Source organism: Gracilinanus agilis, chromosome 3, assembly GCF_016433145.1.
Source record: "Gracilinanus agilis isolate LMUSP501 chromosome 3, AgileGrace, whole genome shotgun sequence".
Lineage (NCBI taxonomy): Eukaryota > Metazoa > Chordata > Mammalia > Didelphimorphia > Didelphidae > Gracilinanus > Gracilinanus agilis.
Window position 1 is genome coordinate 63,575,235 of NC_058132.1, and position 19,489 is coordinate 63,594,723.

Here is a 19,489-nt window from a genome sequence, read left to right on the forward strand (position 1 = left end):
CCTCCAGTTTATTATTCCTTTGAGCACAATAGTATTCCATCACCAGCATATACCACAATTTGTTCAGTCAGTCCCCAATTGAAGGGCATATCCCCCGTTTTTTCCAGTTTTTTGCTATCACCAAAAGCACGCTATAAATATTTTTGTACAAGTCTTTTTATCTATGATCTCTTTGGGGTAAAAACCCATTAATGATATGGCTGGAAAAAAAAATAAATTTCTTAGAACCATGGAAAGCAGAGTGAAGATGGAAAACTGCCTCAGTAAGAGACAGGGGATTTTTATATCTTAGAGAAACAGAGACTACATTTACATTATGCAGAAAGCAAGGACCTAAGATAGATATACGGAGTTTTATCATAATTGTACATCTCAAGCAACCGTTATGTCTTATCTAAAAACTGGCCCCATACTGATCAATTACTGTTTCTGTGTTCCTTTGATTGCATACAGATACTTGGGGAGGAGTGGGAAATCTCTTTTCCTGAATTCGGGGCATTGCACTCCGCTCACTCACCCCACCCAACTTGAAAAGTCCCGAGTCTTTCATGGGGAAAAAAAAAAGCCCTGGGAGCACTTCCAGGCTGTGTGACCCTACACAAGTCACTTAACCCCATTGCCTAGCCTTTGCCGTTCTGTCTTAGAACTGATCTGAAGATCTGGATACTTAGAAGTGATATTAAGACAGAAGGTAAGGGTTTGTTTGGTTTTTTTAAGCTCTAATGGGGGCCAAAGAAAGAGAGGAACTCCGGGAGCAGGGGCAAGAGTAGAAAAATGGGGGCGGGGGAGGTGTACAACTTAGGCCATTTTTGCCCATTCCCAGCCCCAGGGACCGTAACAGGAGAGCAGAGGCACAGCTTTGAGTCCACCCGATGGGTCCAATTTAAAGCCCGCCCCTTCGCTACATTCGAGGCAGCACAGGACCAGGTCTTCCTCCGCCTCCATCCAGGCTCCACCCTCTGCTCCGCACCTCCGCCTCTGACCCAGCCTCCGGTCCCGCCCCGCCTCAGGCCCCCCCGCCCCTCCCCAGTTGCGGGCCTCGCTCCTCCCTCGCCCCTTGCCTCTCCTTCTGGGATCCGAGGGACCGGACTGGCGCCTAGGAGCTTGCGGCCGTGGCCACCATGGTCCGGGCCCGCAGCCCCGGCCGGCAGCCCCGCGGCCCTCCGGATCCCTCAGATCGCCTAGGCCGCCGGAGCCTGGTCCTGCTCGGTGGGCTCCTCGCCGCCATCGTCGCCGCAGCTGTCCGGGGATACGCGGGCTACAGGGAGGCCCAGGCCGCGGCGCTGCGGGTCAGGCCCGGCCCGGCTGGGAGCGGGAGGAGGGAGGGGGCTAGCGGAGGCTGGGAGTAGGGGCGCGGAGGTTCCGGAGGTCCAGCCCGGGAGAAGGGGAAAGGGGAAGGGAGACCTGGAGGGGGCGGGGGAAGGGCGCGTCGGCCGGTCTGACCACGTGTCTGTCTGACTGCTTGTCGGAGTGACTTGAGTCTGTGTGTGTCCCACTGTCCGTCTGTCTGAGTGACTGACCGTTTTCTGTCTGAAGGATTGAGTGTCCATTTAAGTGGCTGTATGAGTAATTGGATCCCTCTGTCTGAATGACTCACTATCCTTTTGTCTGAGTAGTTGTCTGTCTTGACTGAGAGTCGGTTTGGGTGACTGAATTTCCATCAGAGTCTCTAACCAACTTAGTGTCAGAGTATCGGACTGTCTGGCTGAGTGACTGAGATCTGTCCAACTGAGTGCCAGGCAGAGGGTCTGTCTGACTGAATGTCTTCCTGAGTGACTATCTGTGTGTGTGTCTGACAGACTGAGTGTCTTACTGAGTGTCTGGCTGTCCAAGTATCTGCCAGAGTATCTGAGGGTTTGACTGTCTTCCTGACACTCCCGGTTTCTTTCTGTCTGTCTGTCTCTCCCTCTTCCTTTCTCTGCCTTGCTGAGTGGCTGTCTGGATATCTTTCTGCCTGAGTGTCTTTGTGTCTCTGAATGACCGTCTGTCTGGTTGCCTGTCTGCATGTCTACTGGTATGACTGAATATCATTTGACTGTCTACCTGTCTGAGGACCTGCTTCTGTATTGAGTGCCCACTGTCTAAGTGTCAGCCTGCCTGATTATCTGTCAGTGTGCCTGACTGAATATGTGTGATTGGCTGGCTATCTGTGTCTACCTGCCTGACTGTTTGAATGTCTGCCTGTCTGATTATCCTCCCCTATAACTGTGCAACTGCTTTCCGATTGTTTTGTCTGTCTGATTATCTCTATTTTGCTCTGAGACAGGAGGGAGCGTTAAAGTCCCTGGGAACAGAAGGCCTGTACCTGTTCTCCTCTCTGGATTTAGACAGAGATCTGTCTATCAGCCCAGAGGAGTTCAAGCCAATTGCCGAGAAACTCACAGGTAGTAGGAGAGTCTGGGTGTAGGTGGTTGGGGAGAACATAAGGGTGGGAGTTAAGGGAGCAAGCCTAAGGATGATGATTATTATATAGGGCAATAAGAGATATTGCTCTATATAATTCTAAGATTCTAAGACAGAGGGTAAAGGTTTATATATGTAGATATACATATTACATATTATAACTATAAATTACATATAATATATATATGCTATATATGTAGCAGTAGTTTCCCAGATCTTTTTGCCTCCTCCAAAGAAGTAGAGGAAGATAATAGGTATAGGTTTGAGATGAGGGTATAACAAAACATAAGGCTAAAAAGATAGAGTGGCACAAGATTTTGAATATCAGACAAAAGAATTTGAACTTTATTCAGGAACCAGGCAGAAGGCTGGCCCTCAGTAACTCTTGAGGACCATTTGTTACAATGGAAAAAACACCGAACTCTAAGGGTTAAATTTTATTGTCCTAGAACCTGAGTTTGAATCCAGCCTTATTACACATGTGTCCTAGGTAGCCACTTAATCTTTTATCTGATTCTTATCTGTAAAATGACAGGGTTGCAGTAGGTAACCTCTGAGACTGTAAGGGTTAAAATGAATGGTTTGGCTAAATATATGAAAATTATAAGTCTTTTATTTAGTGGAGAAATACAAAAGGGTAGCAAAGACATTAACCTATCTAACTAAATACTGTTCCATTGCTTGACTCAGCCAGGACTTGTTAACCTTCAATCTGAATTAAACTCTCTCCAGAAGACAGGAAGGGAAAACCAGCTATCCACTCACCCAAGACAATGACTAGAGCTGAAGGTGACTCCTGAGGCCCACTTTCTTCTTTGAGCCAACCTTCTTGAAGCCAACTTCTTTCTTGCAGTGACTCTCTTCTTAGATTTCACTCTCTACTAGCCTCTTTCACCAGACTCTGTCCTTAGGGATTTTCGTGGCTTCTATGGTGGTTTCCTGTCCCTGCCCCTTTTCATGGGGGCCAATTGTCTGAGTTCTCACCTTTGGAACCACACCTTTCTGAGTGTGTGAACTCTTAAGTTTCTGGCTTGTTCTCACCTAGCATCAAGTAAGGTGTGAACTCACTAAGTGGGTTTCAAGTTTCTCCCACCTAGTTTAAGCTTGTCTTGATTCAAAGTTATTTGCCAACCAAAGTTAACTCCAACTAGGCAAAGAGAAGAAAGGATTCCCTTTTCACAAGTGTGAACTCAAAGAGAACCAAGAATTCCCTTTTACAAGACCCCTTCCAGCTGCAGATCCTCTATTAGAGAGAGAACTTCCCTTTGTCTCAGTGCCTATGTGCAATCAGGCATCCCATTGAAGGAAGATTATCGGGAATATTCACTGCATCAGTGTTAATGAGACCTTTGTCCTTGTTAGTTTAACTACCTCCTTCCAAAGCTCCTTTTTTGCTGTTCCCAGCCCCAGGGTTGAAGGTAGCTTTTCTCATGATTAGCCTTTGTGGAAGAATTCATTAAAGAGACTTCAAAACCAATTCATTTTTTTTCCAGTGCAACTGGCTTCTCTTAGTGTCAAGTTAGTTTTGACTCTTTTTCCTTTCTCTTTCTGGAGCAATTTGAGGTCATCCTCTTTGACTCTTTTTCCTTTCTCTTTCTGAAGCAATTTGAGGTCATCCATCTTTTTGATGTGTATTTTCTCCTTTCTGCTTGGACAGCCTTCCTTTTAGCAATTGAATTTGGCATAGTTTCATTAAGCCCATTACTGGCAATGACCTGTCCTTGAACTTTCTTAGCCCTGAAGTTCTGAGCTCTACAATGTAGCCTTGGCTGTGAAATCTTGTGTGCTGGGACGTTCTTAGTCATTGCCTTCTGGATTCTTTAGCTCTTTGAGCTAACAGGTCTTTTTAATTCAGGAAATTTCTAATTATTTCTCCATATGTATTTATCACTCACATTCCTATAATCCACTTTCCTCACAATTCTGGGAAGAAGACTATTATTATTCCCATTTTACAAATAAGAAAACTGAGGTTCAGAGAACTTAAATGGTAGTCATAGAGCCAGTAAATGATGGAGATAGGACTTGAACATAAGTCTTCTGGCCCTAAGTGAAATATTTTCCTATGCTACCCTCTGCCATCCTGCCTCTCTGGGCCCCAAACTGCTTTCCTTCTGCCCCAGAGTGCTTGCAGAGGCTGGCTATCCTCAATCTGCAGTTTCTCTTCATTGCTGCCATCTGCCTGTTCAATCGGGTTCTTAATCATATTGGATCTGTTCCAGTCCATCTTCTCTTTGCTAATTCTTTGCTCTGATGTGACTGGTGTATTCTTTTTTTCCTTCAGCATTGAGGTTGGAAGAAGGCTTTTCGTCATGTTGACTAGTTTCTAGACATCTTTTAAACCTCCCGTGTCCTCTGGGTAGTGATTGTATGCCTTCATTTCTTTCAGAATGGTTATTATCTGTTCTGTCTTATTTACTGGTATAACTTCAGTTGTTTTTTTTGTTTCTTTTTTCAGCTCTTTCTTGGCAGATGGCTTTTCCATGTTCTTGGTGCTTTACTGTCCTCTGATATATTGTAAGATTCTTCAACATGTACCTAGGATTAACATGTTTTCCCCTGGCTTGAGTGTTTTCTGTTGTTAGACAGTTCTGTGTTTTCAGAGTAGTTTAGATAGGGCTAGTCTGGAGTGTATGCATGTACATATACACACACATACACATACACATACACACCACACAGAGCAGCTTTTTCCTTTGCCATCTTCCCTAAAGTCTTCACCCTATCGTCCTGGCTTACCATTGTTAAAGAAACTGCCTCACAATTTTGAATGTACACCAGCATGATGGGGAAGGGAACAGAAATGTGTGGTCCTCTCCTACCCTAGGAGTACCTGAGGCTCAAAGAGAGAATATGTCTTGCACAGAGACACACAAATTTCTTAGGGAAAGAGCAGAACATTAATTACATGTGTGCCCCATAGGGGCAATGCCTGTCACTGACTTTGAGGAAGAAGAGAAGTTGCCACTTGATCCCAGTGAAACACTATACATAGAAGAGAACCTGTCCCCAGAGGAAAAGCTGTTCATAGTAGCCCAATTCCAGCCTTTGCTCCTGGAGACCATGACGAAGAGCAAAGATGGTTTTCTGGGGGTAAGTAAAGAGGGGAGAAGGACCTAGTGATCTCTGGCAGCAGGAGTTCTGAGGTGTCTCTCTCTTGCTTTTTCATCTCATCAGCCCAATTTGGAAAAAATAGAAATATGGAAGGTGTCATATTGCCTATCCAGGAGTACATGAGCAAAGAGTACTATACCCAAGCTATTTTTTTCATGCTAGGTTTGTAGCCAGAGGACCTGATTCAAGTCCTGCCTCTGTTATTTACTGCCTGTGTTATCTTGGGCAAGTCGGTTTTCTTGTCTCAACCAAGGGGCTTAGACCCAGTGATCTCAGTTAGCCCTCCTGGTGCTGAATCTAGGATCCTTTGGGCTATGCCAGTAGAAGGAGAGCCATGATGGAGCTAATCCTGAAATCATTTTGACTTGACTTTGGGATGTATTTTGATGTTATGGTTTTATTGACTGTAGACTTCTCGTCTTATAAGATTTATTCAGGCTGGTGCTGGAATGAAATTATATTCCCCGAGTACCCAGAGACTGAAAACTGAAGGTCTGGGCTAAAGATTTTGCTAGGTTTGGGGGGCAGCTAGCCTATATTTAAAAATCTGTGGCCAGTAATCTCTAAAGTGGATATGTACAGATAATTAAGAGCTGACTTACAAAAGATGCTCAATATAGAACCCTTGGCCAACAGGTCACCCTAAAATCCTAATGAATCTAATTGCCTTCTCAAAAGACAAGATCTCTTTGGGCTTTGAGGATCTGAGGAAATACACTTTAAATTCATCTCCCTGGTAGCTCCTCAGCCTGTTCTAGTTGCCTCCACAGAAGGGCTATTACCTGCCCCTTCCCCTTCTCCTTATAGTCTAATCTCCAACTTTCTAGAAGAATGGGCTATAGTAGAGTAGACCCAGTAGAAAGGTAAAGGATAGGGCTGGAGAGATGCATGGGGGCTTCAAACACCAGGCAATTAGAGAAAGCCAAAACTCTCCTACTGCTGGGATACAAGTTCACAAGGCCAGTCATTCTTTCCCTTCCATCCTCATGCTGATTCTAAATTCTTTGATGAAGGCCTTCTGCTGAGCAGAACAACCATGGTGGTGGCCTGCCAATGACTAGATAGACCCAGGTCTTTAAATCTCACAGCCCTGTTCTTCTGACCCTTTGCTGCTTCCTAGGTTTCTCATCTTGCCCTGTCTGGGCTTCAGGAATGGAGGACCCCCTCCTCACCACTCATGGAATTCTCTGCTCGCCAGTTCAAGCCTTTTCTGCCCCCTAGGAGTAACATGGAGCTGGGAGAGCCCTGGTGGGTCATTCCCAGTGAGTTAAGCATCTTCACTGGATACCTCTCTAACAACCGATTCTACCCACCCCCTCCCAAAGGCAAAGAGGTAAGGAAGGGACTCTAGCAAAGAACTTGACACAAAGAAGCTTAATAAAAGTTTTTTGTTTTTTGTTTTTTATTTCATTCTAAGCCTCTGAGGAAGAAAAGTAGGATAACTTCCTAAAAGTAAGCTACTTAAGTCAACTGAGACTCTAGAGCCCTGGGACAGATGCAAGGGTCAGATCAAGGGCAAGGTATGGGGTATGAGGTCAGCTGTGGGTGATAATCTGGTGTTGGGCCACCCACTGGAGACTGGCAAGCTCCAGAATAACTCCTATGCCGGAATGACAGATATGGCACCAAAGGAAAGAAGCTTCAGAGCCTTCCAGGAAAAGGACACTCCACCCCAATCCATTAGCAAAGGGAACAAAGCAAAAGGCCCTGTCACTTAGTGCAAACCCAGCATTGAGGCAGTCCTCTGTCAGCCCCATGAAGGAACTCTGCCAACCTCTCAGGGAGCCTGTATCCTTGTCTCCCACAGGTCATCATCCACAGACTGTTGAGCATGTTCCACCCAAGGCCCTTCGTGAAGACTCGCTTTGGGCCCCAGGGTGCAGTGGCCTGCCTCACGGCCATCAGTGACTCCTACTACACTGTAGCCTTCAGGTGAGTACTGGCCCCCCCTCTGGTGATCTGGGGTGAGGGACAGGGAAGGGAAAGAAGACAAGATTATGGAGCAGAGAACTTAATTCACTCCAGTTCAAAGCTGTACAGGAAGAACTAGCTGTTAGAGAACTAGTCGTCAATGATTAGCAGAGAGGCTGTATCATGTAGGGATAACGAAGACTTTATTCTCTTGCTCCTTACATAGCTCTTTTTCCAGAGCCTAAGTGGGAAGGAGGGAGAGTTAGAAATAATCCATTTTGTAAGTGGCTTTAGTAATAAACTGGATGGGAGTATTGATTGGGTCAGGGAGGTTCAGATTATTGACCTTGATAAAGTTTGCATTTATCCATGGCTTTCCTTTCAGTTAGCTAGGATCCTGCACCAAGAGCTGCCCTTAGTTAAATTGTTCAGTGCTGCTGCCATCCCAACAGATGGAGCCAGCTCTCTTCATCATCTCTTCATTTCTTCTTCATCTCTGCTCTGGGGATACAAAAGTCAACAGTTAAACTATCCCCTTCCAATTCCTATCCCACCTTCTCTTTCCACAGAGTATTCTCTTCTTCCCTGACTCTGCACCCTACAAAAAGCAGGGTGTCAAAGGCAGCCTGAGGGCCGCATGTAGAGTGCAGCCCATACCAAGTTAAAATATAGTTGAGGGGCAGCAAAGTGGCTCAGTGTTTAGAGAGCCAGACCTAGAGACTGGAGGTCCTGGGTTCAAATCTGGCCTCAGACATTTCCCAGCTTTGTGACTCTGGGCAAATCACTTAACTCTAGTTACCTAGCCCTTACCACTCTTCTGCCTTAGAAGGGATACTTAGAATCAATTCTAAGAAAGAAGGTGAGGGTTTTATTTTTTTTAACTGTAGTTGGGAAACATTTAACAAAATAAATTAAAATGTCGCACAGCAAAGGTAATATTATATCTTAAAGCCAAGTCAGTATGTGGCAGGAACAGGAATCTCCATGTATGGAATGGCCTCTGTTTCTATTTGAGTTTGACACCACTGATATAGAAGAGAGAATGCTAGACTTGGAGTCAGAAAGACTAGCTAGGGGCACTGATTAAATGACATAGTCAAGTCACTCAACCTCTGAGCCTCAATTTTCTAATCTGTAAAATGGCAATGAAAATGACAGCACCCACCTCACAGATTATCACAACTAAGATAATTAATGTAAAAGTGCTTTGCAATGTCAGCCCTTTATAATCATCAGCTATTATTGGTTTATCTTATACTCTTCTGTTCTCCCATGCAAATAAAACTGAATCTCTCCTGAATGTTTAACTTAATATGAGTCAAGAGCTTAAACAGCCCAGACAGCCTTCATAGGGGACAAAGGAGGATATTTTGTAACTAAATCCCTGCTCCTCTCCCAGCTATTCCTGGGATTCACCTAGTTGCCATTCTTGTTGTATCTCTTTCCCTCCATTCTTGGGATCCAGACTTAATTCAAAATCAACAAGGTCTACCCTTTCCCCTTCTGGTTCTCATGAACTGATGTCTGAGGTCATTTCTGTAAGATAGAATTTTTCCCAGCTAAGTACCTTATATTTATGAAAGGTGTCAGGTAAATGACAGAAAGCCACAAAAGGGAATTCTGACTTCCTCTGCTGAAACCCTGCCACCCTCCCGCCACCCCATTGTGAAAAACAACTAGTGCCTCCTCCTAGCTATTTGCCTCCTTCCCTTCCGGACACAGGATCCATGCCGAGTTCCAACTCAACGAGCCACCCCACTTTCCCTTCTGGTTTTCTCCAGGACAGTTCACTGGGCACATCGTTCTCACCAAAGATGCCACCCATGTGCGAGAATTCAAGCTCTTTGTGCCTAACCACAGGTAGGATCCCAGGGGAACTTGGTATGGGGATGGGGGTGAGGTACAAAAGACATGTATCCTTTCCAGGGTTCTCTGGGTATTTGGGACTGGCTTGTGCCCAGGTTGGCAGCTGCTGCCACTATCACTTTCAGTTTCCCCTTCCTCCCTGGAATCAAATCTCTAAGGAAATGATAAGTTCCTTAGTGGGGGGTTGTGCCACCTGCTGCCATCTGACAGCATCCCCACAACCTAACAATTTGCCCTTGTCCCCAAGACACCCAGAACCAGCCGCCCTGGGCCAGGCTGCTGTAAGAGCTGAGCACAGAGAAGGGAATTCTACCCAAGCTGGAGTCTTTTTGTCTCTGAGCAGACTTCTAGACTAACACAATCAAATGGAAAAAACCCTGGGCCAAGATTCAAGAGTCATCTACAACTCATTCTGTGACCTCAGCACGGCACTTCCTCTCTCTAGGCATCAATTTCCTCCTCTGAAAAATAAGGAAAAGATAATGGCTGCCTTACCTCCCTCACAGGCCTGGAGTGAGGGGAAAGGGAAGCTCTGCAAATGTATATAGTAGGAAAAGTAGCTGAGGGCTGAAATGGTGAAATGAAGGGCTGTCCACTTGCCCCCCCCCCAGACATTCCTTGCCTCTCCTACCCACCCTGTGTGGGGCAAAAAGGGCCCCAGGTGGCTCTGATGGAGTGAGAAGACTGGGAGGCAGGCTGTGGAAGAGGAGAAAGGGTAAGGCTTCTCTGACAGAGTGCATAGGACAGCTGGGCTCCCTGACTATCCTCATAAAGATCATACCCAGAACCCCAAGCCCAGTTCCCTGTCCTATGTGACCCAGCCAGAGAGAGAAGAAGAGCTTAGAATTTTTCAAAGACCTTTGACCTTAGAGTGGACGACAGGCCTCCTGTTAATGTGACTCCAGGCCTGTAGAAGGACCAAGTTCTGATAGAAGCCCTGAAAATACCACATTATGTTGAAATACTGCTGACCTTGAAGTCAGAACTGGGTTCAGATCCTGGCAATGACACTTAGTAGCTAATGTGGCCAGCTCTCAGTTTTATAATCTATAAAATGGAAACACTTGCACTATCTACCACACAAATGGTTGTAGGGGAAAGTGCTTTATGCTTAAAAAAAAAAAAAAGTTCCTTAAAGCATTGTAGTTGTACAAATTCTTTTAATCACTGCCCTAAGGGCTCACCAGCCCTCAGATAATCCCCAGAAGAGCTAGTTCCCCTTCTCCCAGGGAGAAAGTAAGTCCTAGAACCCCTCCCTGCCAAATTGGCAGATTCACAATTTACTTCAAATCAGGAGAAGCTCATAATCCTTCCAGCTCAGAGGAATGAATCCTTAGGCATACAGGAAAAACCCTGGAGAGCGTGTGAACTCTGGTAGGCCACCCAGGGCCCTCTAGTATTTATAGGTTAACCTCCCAATCAAGGTGCATGTAAGGCACAACCTGGGGATGTCTGCCCTTAGGGAACGTTAGCTGACTGACTCAACCTGGGCGGAGTCCCCAAGAGGCTTCCCCTGGCCTTCAGGATCCCACACAAACCTTGTTCTTAGTAACAGAGTTGCTGTTTAGGCCTTGCCCTTCCTGGCCATCCCCATGTCCCACAGCTCACCTCTTCTGACCATCATCCCAAAGAACTGACCCTGCACCTGCTTTAGTTCCCTTTTGCCCTACCCTTGAGCTCCAGTTTCTAGCCTGCCTTTTTAGTCATGATTCCTCTGATCTGGTGACTTGGCCAGCCTGACTGACCGCTGCTCAGCAGAGATAAGTGGCTTGTCCCATGGTCAGGAACAAACCAGCCTTTCTGCCCTGCCCCTAATAGACGATCTGTTCAAACATGTTCTTCCTCCCAGGTCTCTGAATGTGGACATGGAGTGGTTGTATGGAGCTAATGAAAAGAGCAACATGGAAGTTGACATCGGCTACCTCCCTCAGGTATGCCTGGCTCTGCTGCCTTAACCAGACCTAGTCAAAGCATTTCCTCAGTTCCCTTGTCTTTATCCTTTGACTGGGAGGATTGAGAGTAGAGTCCCTTGTCGCATCTCCTTCCTGAATAAAGAGTAAAGGCATTGGGACAGCATAGGGCTCCACATACTAATCCTGTGTAAGACATAAGAGTAGGTATTTATTCTCTGATAGAGAGTAGGCCTGTTGGGGAAAAACTAGTGGCTCAGTGGATAGAGAACCAGGCCTGGAGATGGAAGGGAGGTCCTGGATTCAAAGCTGGCCCCAGGGACTTACTAGCAATGTGACCCGAGCAAGTCACTTAACCCCAATTGCCTCACCCTTCCTGCTCTTCTGCCTTAGAACCATACAGTATATCAATTATAAGAAAGAAGGTAAGAGTTTGGGGTTTTTTTGGGAGGAGAGACGAGGGTAGATAAGCCTGTTCCCCATTGATGTACAATTGGCTTGAAAGAAAAACCCTGGTATTTTTCTTAGTGAGGCCCTTGCTAGGAAAATATTATAAAGACTTCTGGCCAAGATGGCTACCTAAATCGAGGCAGACAATTGGGCTTCCACATGCTGCAACAAAACCTAAAAGTAGCCTCAGACCTAGTAACAATTAAATATTAAATGAGTAGCTCCAGTAAATGACTTCATCCTCTCTAGAATTACACAGACAGCCAGAATCCCACAGGCAATATAAAAGGTGGACCTTGTCAGCAAGGCCTGAACCAGAGGGGGAAAAAAAAAAAGAGAGAAGCTTCCCAGTATGACTAGAAACAAGCCAAAGATACTCATACCCTGCAAGCTTTTTTTTTTTTTTAATGAATAGTTTTGACTATATTTATTTGGAAAATTTTGTGCAAACAAAATTAATACAACCAAGATTCGAAAGGAAACAACAAACTGGGGGAGATAATTTATAACAAATTTCTCTGACAAAGGAGTCATTTCTCAAATATATAGAGAACTAAGTCAAATATATAAGACATTTCCCAATTGGCAAATGGTCAAAGGACTTGCACAATCAATCCTCAGATGAAGAAATCAAAGCCACCAACAATCATATAAAAATGTTCTACATCACTTTTTATTAGAGAAATGCAAAAAAAACAACTCTGAGGTAGCACCTCAACCTATCAGACTGGCCAATATGACAGCAAAGGAAAATGATATATATTGGAAGGGATATGGCAAAATTGGGACACCAATGCTGGTGGAGTTATGAATTAATCCAACCATTGTGGAGGTCATTTTATAAATAAGCCTCATATGCTATAAAACTGCCTGCAAGCTTTTGTATTCAGAGACAGCAAGGGCGAAGGGCTCCCATAAGAAAACTCCAGAGTAAATGGCATTGACCTTGGAAACAAATGGTGAGACACCCACGGAGTAAAAGTCAGAGGCTGGAGCAGAACCTCAGCTAAAGTAAAAAAAAAAAGCAGAAGTAACAATTGTAAGATTTAAATTAATGCCTAACACTCCAAGTATTAATTTTACAAAGTTTATTAATAATCTCTTGAAGTAGAAGGAATAAAAAGGAAATAGAAGTATAAAAACCTAATTATCTAACAAAATTAAGACCACGTGAGCAAAACTCTCCTGGCTCTCGTCTCACACCACCTCCACCAAACCCAATCACAACAAGAGAGAACGAGAGGCAGAGCTACACAAAACTTATATCCTTCCTACGTCAGCAAATAACATGAGAAGGAACATGGGAAGCTGGGAATTATAGCTCTAGGGTTCAAATTGTAATTACACAATCCCCCCCTGTGATTCCATGGGAAATGAGCATGTAGAAATCTCCCAGATTTATATACCTAGTTTCCCCATGGAATCAGTACACATAATCAACTTATACCTCTAAAGATCTTCAACTAGAGGTATATACAATATTGCACTTTCTAAGGGGAAGTTACAATAATTTGGGGATAAGAGGGAAATAAAAGAGAAAGAGAACAAAACTAATGATTGCTAGATGCATTAACAAAAAGTCATTTGGGGAGCAGTCCCCCTTTGGCATAAGAGTGTACATTCAAAATAAATGCGTTTCACCCCCCACAGCTCAATTTCACTACATCCCATGCCACTGATAAATGGGAAGAGCCTGTCTTAGTGTAAACATGAGTCCTATGCACCTTTCTATTGTTCCTTCTATAGAGGAGGCAGGTTTGCCCTGAGCCAATATGTCTCGTAACTGACCATGCATATTTGCTAGAGGTGGCAGTCTGGAATATAAAACTGATTTGAGGCACAAAAGTACAACCATTCAGATAAACCTATCTAGAGATCATACCAACCCTCCTGATGCCATCCTTGTCTAATCACCCACATTTGAATAGATCAGACTCCTACATCCCTTGTTCTCTGCAGCTACACATTCAGACTTCTTTCCTTGCCTTTCTGTACTTGTCTTAGATCAGCTCTCTTTAGGCACCCCCTGTCTCTTCCATTAATCTGAACTCTAAGGCTAGAAGTCATGGTACTTGCTTCCTCTGCAGAGCCCCTGAATTGTCCAAGCTGAAGTCCTAACCAGGGGTGTGTGTTCAGGAAGCTGCTTCTTTAAAGCAAGCACATACATACCCCAACACAGAGCCAGCATCCCTCCCTCCCTACCCCCCCCCAACCTGGAGATGCTCTGGGGATCTCCATTTCATCACTGGCTACTTCATTTTTCTTCAGATGGAGCTTGAATCCCAGGGCCCCTCAGTGCCATCTGTGATCCAAGATGAGAATGGCAATGTGATTGACAGTCGCCTACCTTCTGGAGAACCCATCCAGTTTGTATTTGAGGATATTGTATGGCAGCGGGAGCTCAGCTGGGAGGAGGCAGCCCGGCAGCTGGAGGTTGCCATGTACCCATTCAAAAAAGTAAGGCCCCAAATTTTAACCTAATTTTTATATAATATCAGTATATCAGGACCAAGTTGATACTTTCAAATTCTGTATATTAACCCTTCCTGATGAAATCTTAGCAATAACAATTGGACTTTTTTTTTAATTTTTTTTAATTTTTGTTTTTTTTTTTAATCACAATTGGACTTTTTGGTAGAAAATGGAATTAGTACAGGGAAGCTAGCTGCAATTTTTTTTTTTTGGACAAATTAAGCAACCAAAAAAGCGCCCTTTCATTACTATCCTCATCCCCTCTGAGGATATCCTTCTAGAAAAAGGTCCATCCTATTTTAATGGCCTAATTAGCTTACACTACAGACTCAGATAACTTGAAATGGAAAAAAAAACAAACTTTTTTTTATCTGCTGCTTACAGCCCCTCTACCCCACCCACCTAAAATCCAAACACCTAAAAGACCAATTTAAAAAAATATATCCTTACATCCCATGGTACTATAGTAGTATGGAATAAAAAAGGTGAGATTGGAAACACAGGACAGTTGGGAGCTTTGAGGGCTTCTGGGAAGATGGAGACAAGAATAGGATCCACCCAGGTTTGAGGAGCTGCCAGACTGGAAGAAAATGACAGTTGAGAGGAAGAGAATTTGTTACTTGAGGGTAGGCAGCTGAGCAGCTCCTACCACCAAGAAACTGAAGTTCCCTTGAATTAATGGGAGTTAGCTTTGCCAAAAAAAGAACAGCTTTCTGGTCCCTGGCTTAGCATCGGTCAGTCAGTCAGTCGTGTGGTCTCTATGAAGAAAGGAAAACCCTGTTTATAGGACAGGTAACTCTTGGGAGAAAAATGCCAAGCACTCCTCCCCCTGCAACAACAAAGGGTTCTCAATCTCTTTCTCTCCTCCCCTAGGTCACCTACCTGCCGTTTACTGAAGCATTTGACCGTGCCAAGGCTGAAAACAAACTAGTGCACTCCATCCTGCTCTGGGGGGCCCTAGATGACCAGTCCTGCTGAGGTAAATGACCAGGGCTGGCTAGGAGAGAATTGGGAGGGGGTGGTGAGGAAGGAGAGGGGCCAAAAACCCCTGGAACTTGCAGGGTTTCTGAGAAGACACCATAGGCTCATGTGGTGGAATTGTGAGAGATTTAATGGTCAAGAAGGCTGGAATACATGTATAATGCAGATTGAATTGCTTGCCAGCTTCAGGAAGGAGGAGGGTAGAAGGAAGACAATTTAGATCATATAATTTCAGAAAATACATGTGGAAATTTGTTATTACATGTAATTAGTAAAAAAAAAAGCAAAAGAAAAAAGAAGGTAGTTGGAGCTGAATCCCCAGGGAGGCTTGGACTGTACATATTCCTTAGCTCTCAGGGTGAAGGGATAGTGTTCCCTAAAGAATATCTGACTTTCTCCCTGGAGCAGGTTCAGGGCGGACTCTCCGGGAAACAGTCCTGGAAAGTTCGCCCATCCTCACCCTCCTCAATGACAACTTCATCAGCAGCTGGTCCCTAGTGAAGGAGTTGGAGGAGCTTCAGGTGAGTAGGGCTAGAGGAAGCCCCCAAGCTCCCTGGCATCTAGGGAGAGCACTGTGGAAGGGTTTCAGGAGTGAACTGCCAAGTTATTCACTGTCCACTGTTAACTCTCTAGAATAACCAAGAAAATGAGTTCCACAAGGAGCTGGCCAACCTACATCTGGAAAAGTACAACTTCCCTGTGGAGATGATGATCTGCTTACCTAATGGGACTGTGGTATGTGCCACTCCTTGCTTACTTCCCTGCCTGCCCCAAACACTGACTGAATGCCTGCAGTCTAACTGGAGGCAGAGGGTGAGGACAAGAAGATTTGCTCTTCAGGGTTTCACCTCTTCCCCACTCACTACTAGATAATTCTTAGGAGTTACTGTAGCCAAAAACTTCACCTGGTGGTCACTCTGCTGTGAGTCTCTCCACTAACCCTGGACGAGCCTTAAAGAACAAGTAGAGAGCCTTGGAAGGAGCTGCCTGCCTTCATCTTCCTTTGCCATGGCCTTCCAGGGCTCAGATTCCTGTCATGCCGTCACACTGCATATAATAATAACAGCAATAGCTGAAGTTTATATAGCACTTACTCTGAGCCCAGCACTGTGCTGAGGGCTTTATAGTATTATCTCATTTGATCCTCACAGCAACCCTGGGAGGTAGGGGCTATTATTATCCTCATTTTACAGCCAAAGAACTTGAGACAGCCAGTTAAAATGACTTGCCCAGGGTCACCCAATAGTAAGGGTCTGAGAATGCATTTGAACTCAGGTTTTTCTGACTCTGGGTCCTCCCTACTGTATCACTAATTCCCACAGCAGAGAGCTTCAATTCCAGAAAATTCCTCAGGTAGAAAAAAATGGGGGAATTATGAATTGATCCATTGGGCTGTCAGGAAAGGCTTCATGGCTGCATAGAACTCCTAACGGGACCTCACAGGGTTTGCAGCAACAGCAAAGAATAGAGAGGACATTCCCAGTAGGAATCTGACAGAAATGGAATCAGAGAATGGATATGACTTATTAAAGGAGCAGCAAGAAGAGAGTACTAGAGGAGAGGGTTTATAGGAGAAATTAAAGATGGAGAGCTGAGGTGAGACTAGATGATAGGCAGATAGATCCAGGCCATCTGGATCTGAAAGAGAATAATGATAAGGATGATGATGAAGATGATAATGTTTATATAGCACTTGAAGGTTTGCAATGCATTTTACCTATATTCTCTCATTTGATCCTCACAACAGCTCTATAAAATAGGTGCTTTTATTATTATTCCCATTGTACAGATGAGAAAACAGGCTGGGAGAGATTAAGTGACTTGCCCAGGATCATGCAGCTAGTGTTGGTGGGGGGCTGAAGGGGAGGGTGCAGCTTTTGAACTCAGAGCTTCCTGACAAGTTAAGCATTCTATCCACTATGCCAGCTAGTTTCCTCATAGCTTTTAGGGTGTCATGTGTTAAGGTGGGAGAGAGGAAATACTTTTCACTGTGGTGCTCAAGCCCGAACCACAACTTTTCCATCCTATTAGCCAGGAATACCCAGAGCAAAAACAGGATTTCCCCTGCCAGGTACTGAGTAGCTAAGAATGGGATCCAGGCACTCCAAACTTTGTAGAGCTTCTGCTGAACCCTCACTTGTCTCCTGTGTTTTTTCCCAGGTCCACCATATTAATGCCAATTACTTTCTGGACATCACTTCCATGAAGCCAGAAGATATTGAAACTGGTGTCTTCAGCTTCTCCTCTACCTTTGAAGACCCATCCACAACCACCTATGCACAATTCCTAAAGGAAGGACTTCGCCGAGCCCAACCTTTCCTTCAGCCCTAAGACCCCAACCAGAGGGGCACAGAGCTGGATAAACTTTGTAAGTCCAAGCTGGCTTCTTTCAGTCCCCCGCTGTGACTGAAATTCCCATCAGCCACAAGGATGGATCTAAGCCAGAGTGGTTCTTGACACATTTCAGTCCCACAGAACTGTCTCCCCAAAATGAGCTACTGGCCTTGACCTCTTTGCACGGAAACTCCAGTGACAGTGGAGGGTTCCTTGTTGAGGGTTCCATTTTTTTTTTTCAGTTTCCTCCAGCTGCTCATGCTTTGAGCCATTTAGAAAGAAATAGGATTGGCCTCCAGGGGCTTCCTGTAAGGAAGGACCCTCTGGTGGCTGAGGACATGACAGCCTGAAACCCTTTGTTTTGTTCTCCATGAGGGCTCTCCTTTTGCCTCTAGCTTTTCAAAAGCAAGCAAAGCATAAAGACAGGAATTTACCTGTCCATTTGGGGTAAGGGGCATTGGAAAAAAAGAGCTGGACTTTGGTCTGGGAGGCATCAAACTACATACTTATTGCCCAGCTGCATCAGTCCAGAGAAGGCTGGTTGTCCATCCTGAGCAGCCTTCTACTGCCTGAAGTCTGTCCTGACTCTGTTTATCACTCCATTGTCTTCTCTAAGATTTAGGGGAATTGGCCCAAGCCTGACTCCCCTCTGGTTCAAGTCAGAAGAGAAAGGGAGAGTGATCCTAGATACAACTATATTACCAGGAACCATCCCTAAGGGGCCACATTGTCTGGTCTGTTTTTCCATGAGAAATCAAGTTTTGGTGGCAACCAAGGGCACCCTTGAAGAAGACAAGTCACAAGAGGATCAACATAGAAGCAGCTCCAGGACTTGGGTAGCCAGACCCGATCCTCCCCCTTCACCTCCCATTACCCGTCTTGGTCCTAGTAGGATGGGGACCTCAAGGATAGATTGCATCTTATCCCCAGAAATTGACTTTCCCTGATAGTTTCCAGCATACTCACCACACCACCCCCACCTCCCATCCCTGTTTAGCAGCCATAGGACCCATAAGCCACTTGGCTATTGGTAGAATAGCCAGCCTGGCTAGCACAGCTCAGCTGGGAACAACTACTTTTCACCCTTCTCACCCCATTTTCACCCCATCCCTGCCATAACACTGACAGCTCTGCAGAAATTAGTCTCCTGTAGCCTGCTCCTGCTGAGCCTGGCACCACAGCTTTGTCCTTGAAAAGTAAAAACCCAGATACTTTCCCTCCTGTTGGTTCAGATGTCTACCTGAAAGCAAACTTTAGGCCACATAGTGGAATGAAAAGAGCCTCTGTGGAGTCCAAAGACATGGGTGCAAAATCTGGCTCTCTTTATCCGCATAAATCACCAAATCCAGATTACAGAATAGAAAGGGACTTCCCTCATTGGCCACCTGGGCCCACCCATACTCCAGTGAGTACCTACTACAATATAACCAACAGTTGGTCATCTAGCCCCTAATGAAGAGGAAACCCATACCCGACCTGCAGGAGGCAGTCCATTCCATCCCTGACAGTTAAGTTTTCCTTATATCAAGCCAAGTTCATGTCTGCCTCTTTGCAATTTCTACCTTGTTCCTAATTCTACCTCCTGGGACTTTGACCTTGAGCACATTACTAGGCTTCTATAGGCCTGTTTGAAAAATGAGGGGGTTAGATCAGATAATCTAAAGTTTCTTACAATTCTATTAGCAAGTCTCACTGGGAAACTAAATTAAGCTAGTTTTGTTTGACTGACTAGACTGTGTTGTTGGACCTAAGGCATGGGGGCCAGAGTGTAGCAGAGGGGACTGTTCCCCTCCCCTTCTCCGCCATGCCTGAGAACATTTCAAACATGACCTGCCCATTTGCCCAGCATCCCAATGGGAGCACTTCATCCCTCTCCTGTCTGGGGCAAGGTGGGGGTTGCAGTTGGGTACTTTGTCTCTAAGATCTCTAAAAGGCTCACCATCACTGGACCAGACCTCAAAACCCTCTCAACTAAAGTTCTGAATTCCTTCTCCCAAAAGAAAAAGAAGGCCTTGGATTTTTGCAGGCAATCCCAGTGGGACTTTTTA

The 19,489-nt window shown here is 45.1% G+C and overlaps 1 protein-coding gene across 1 annotated transcript; it reads left to right on the plus strand.

The window, feature by feature from the left end:
• The first annotated feature begins 1,105 nt into the window (after positions 1–1,105).
• LOC123243161 (selenoprotein N-like) lies at positions 1,106–17,626 on the plus strand. The gene is made up of 12 exons (XM_044671348.1): positions 1,106–1,289; positions 2,267–2,384; positions 5,327–5,496; positions 6,638–6,850; positions 7,325–7,449; positions 9,151–9,288; positions 11,144–11,225; positions 13,923–14,111; positions 15,000–15,105; positions 15,516–15,628; positions 15,741–15,842; positions 17,268–17,626. The coding sequence occupies exons 1-12, from the start codon at positions 1,122–1,124 to the stop codon at positions 17,436–17,438; spliced, it is 1,695 nt and encodes a 564-aa protein (XP_044527283.1). The 5' UTR covers positions 1,106–1,121; the 3' UTR covers positions 17,439–17,626.
• Positions 17,627–19,489: the final 1,863 nt, after the last annotated feature.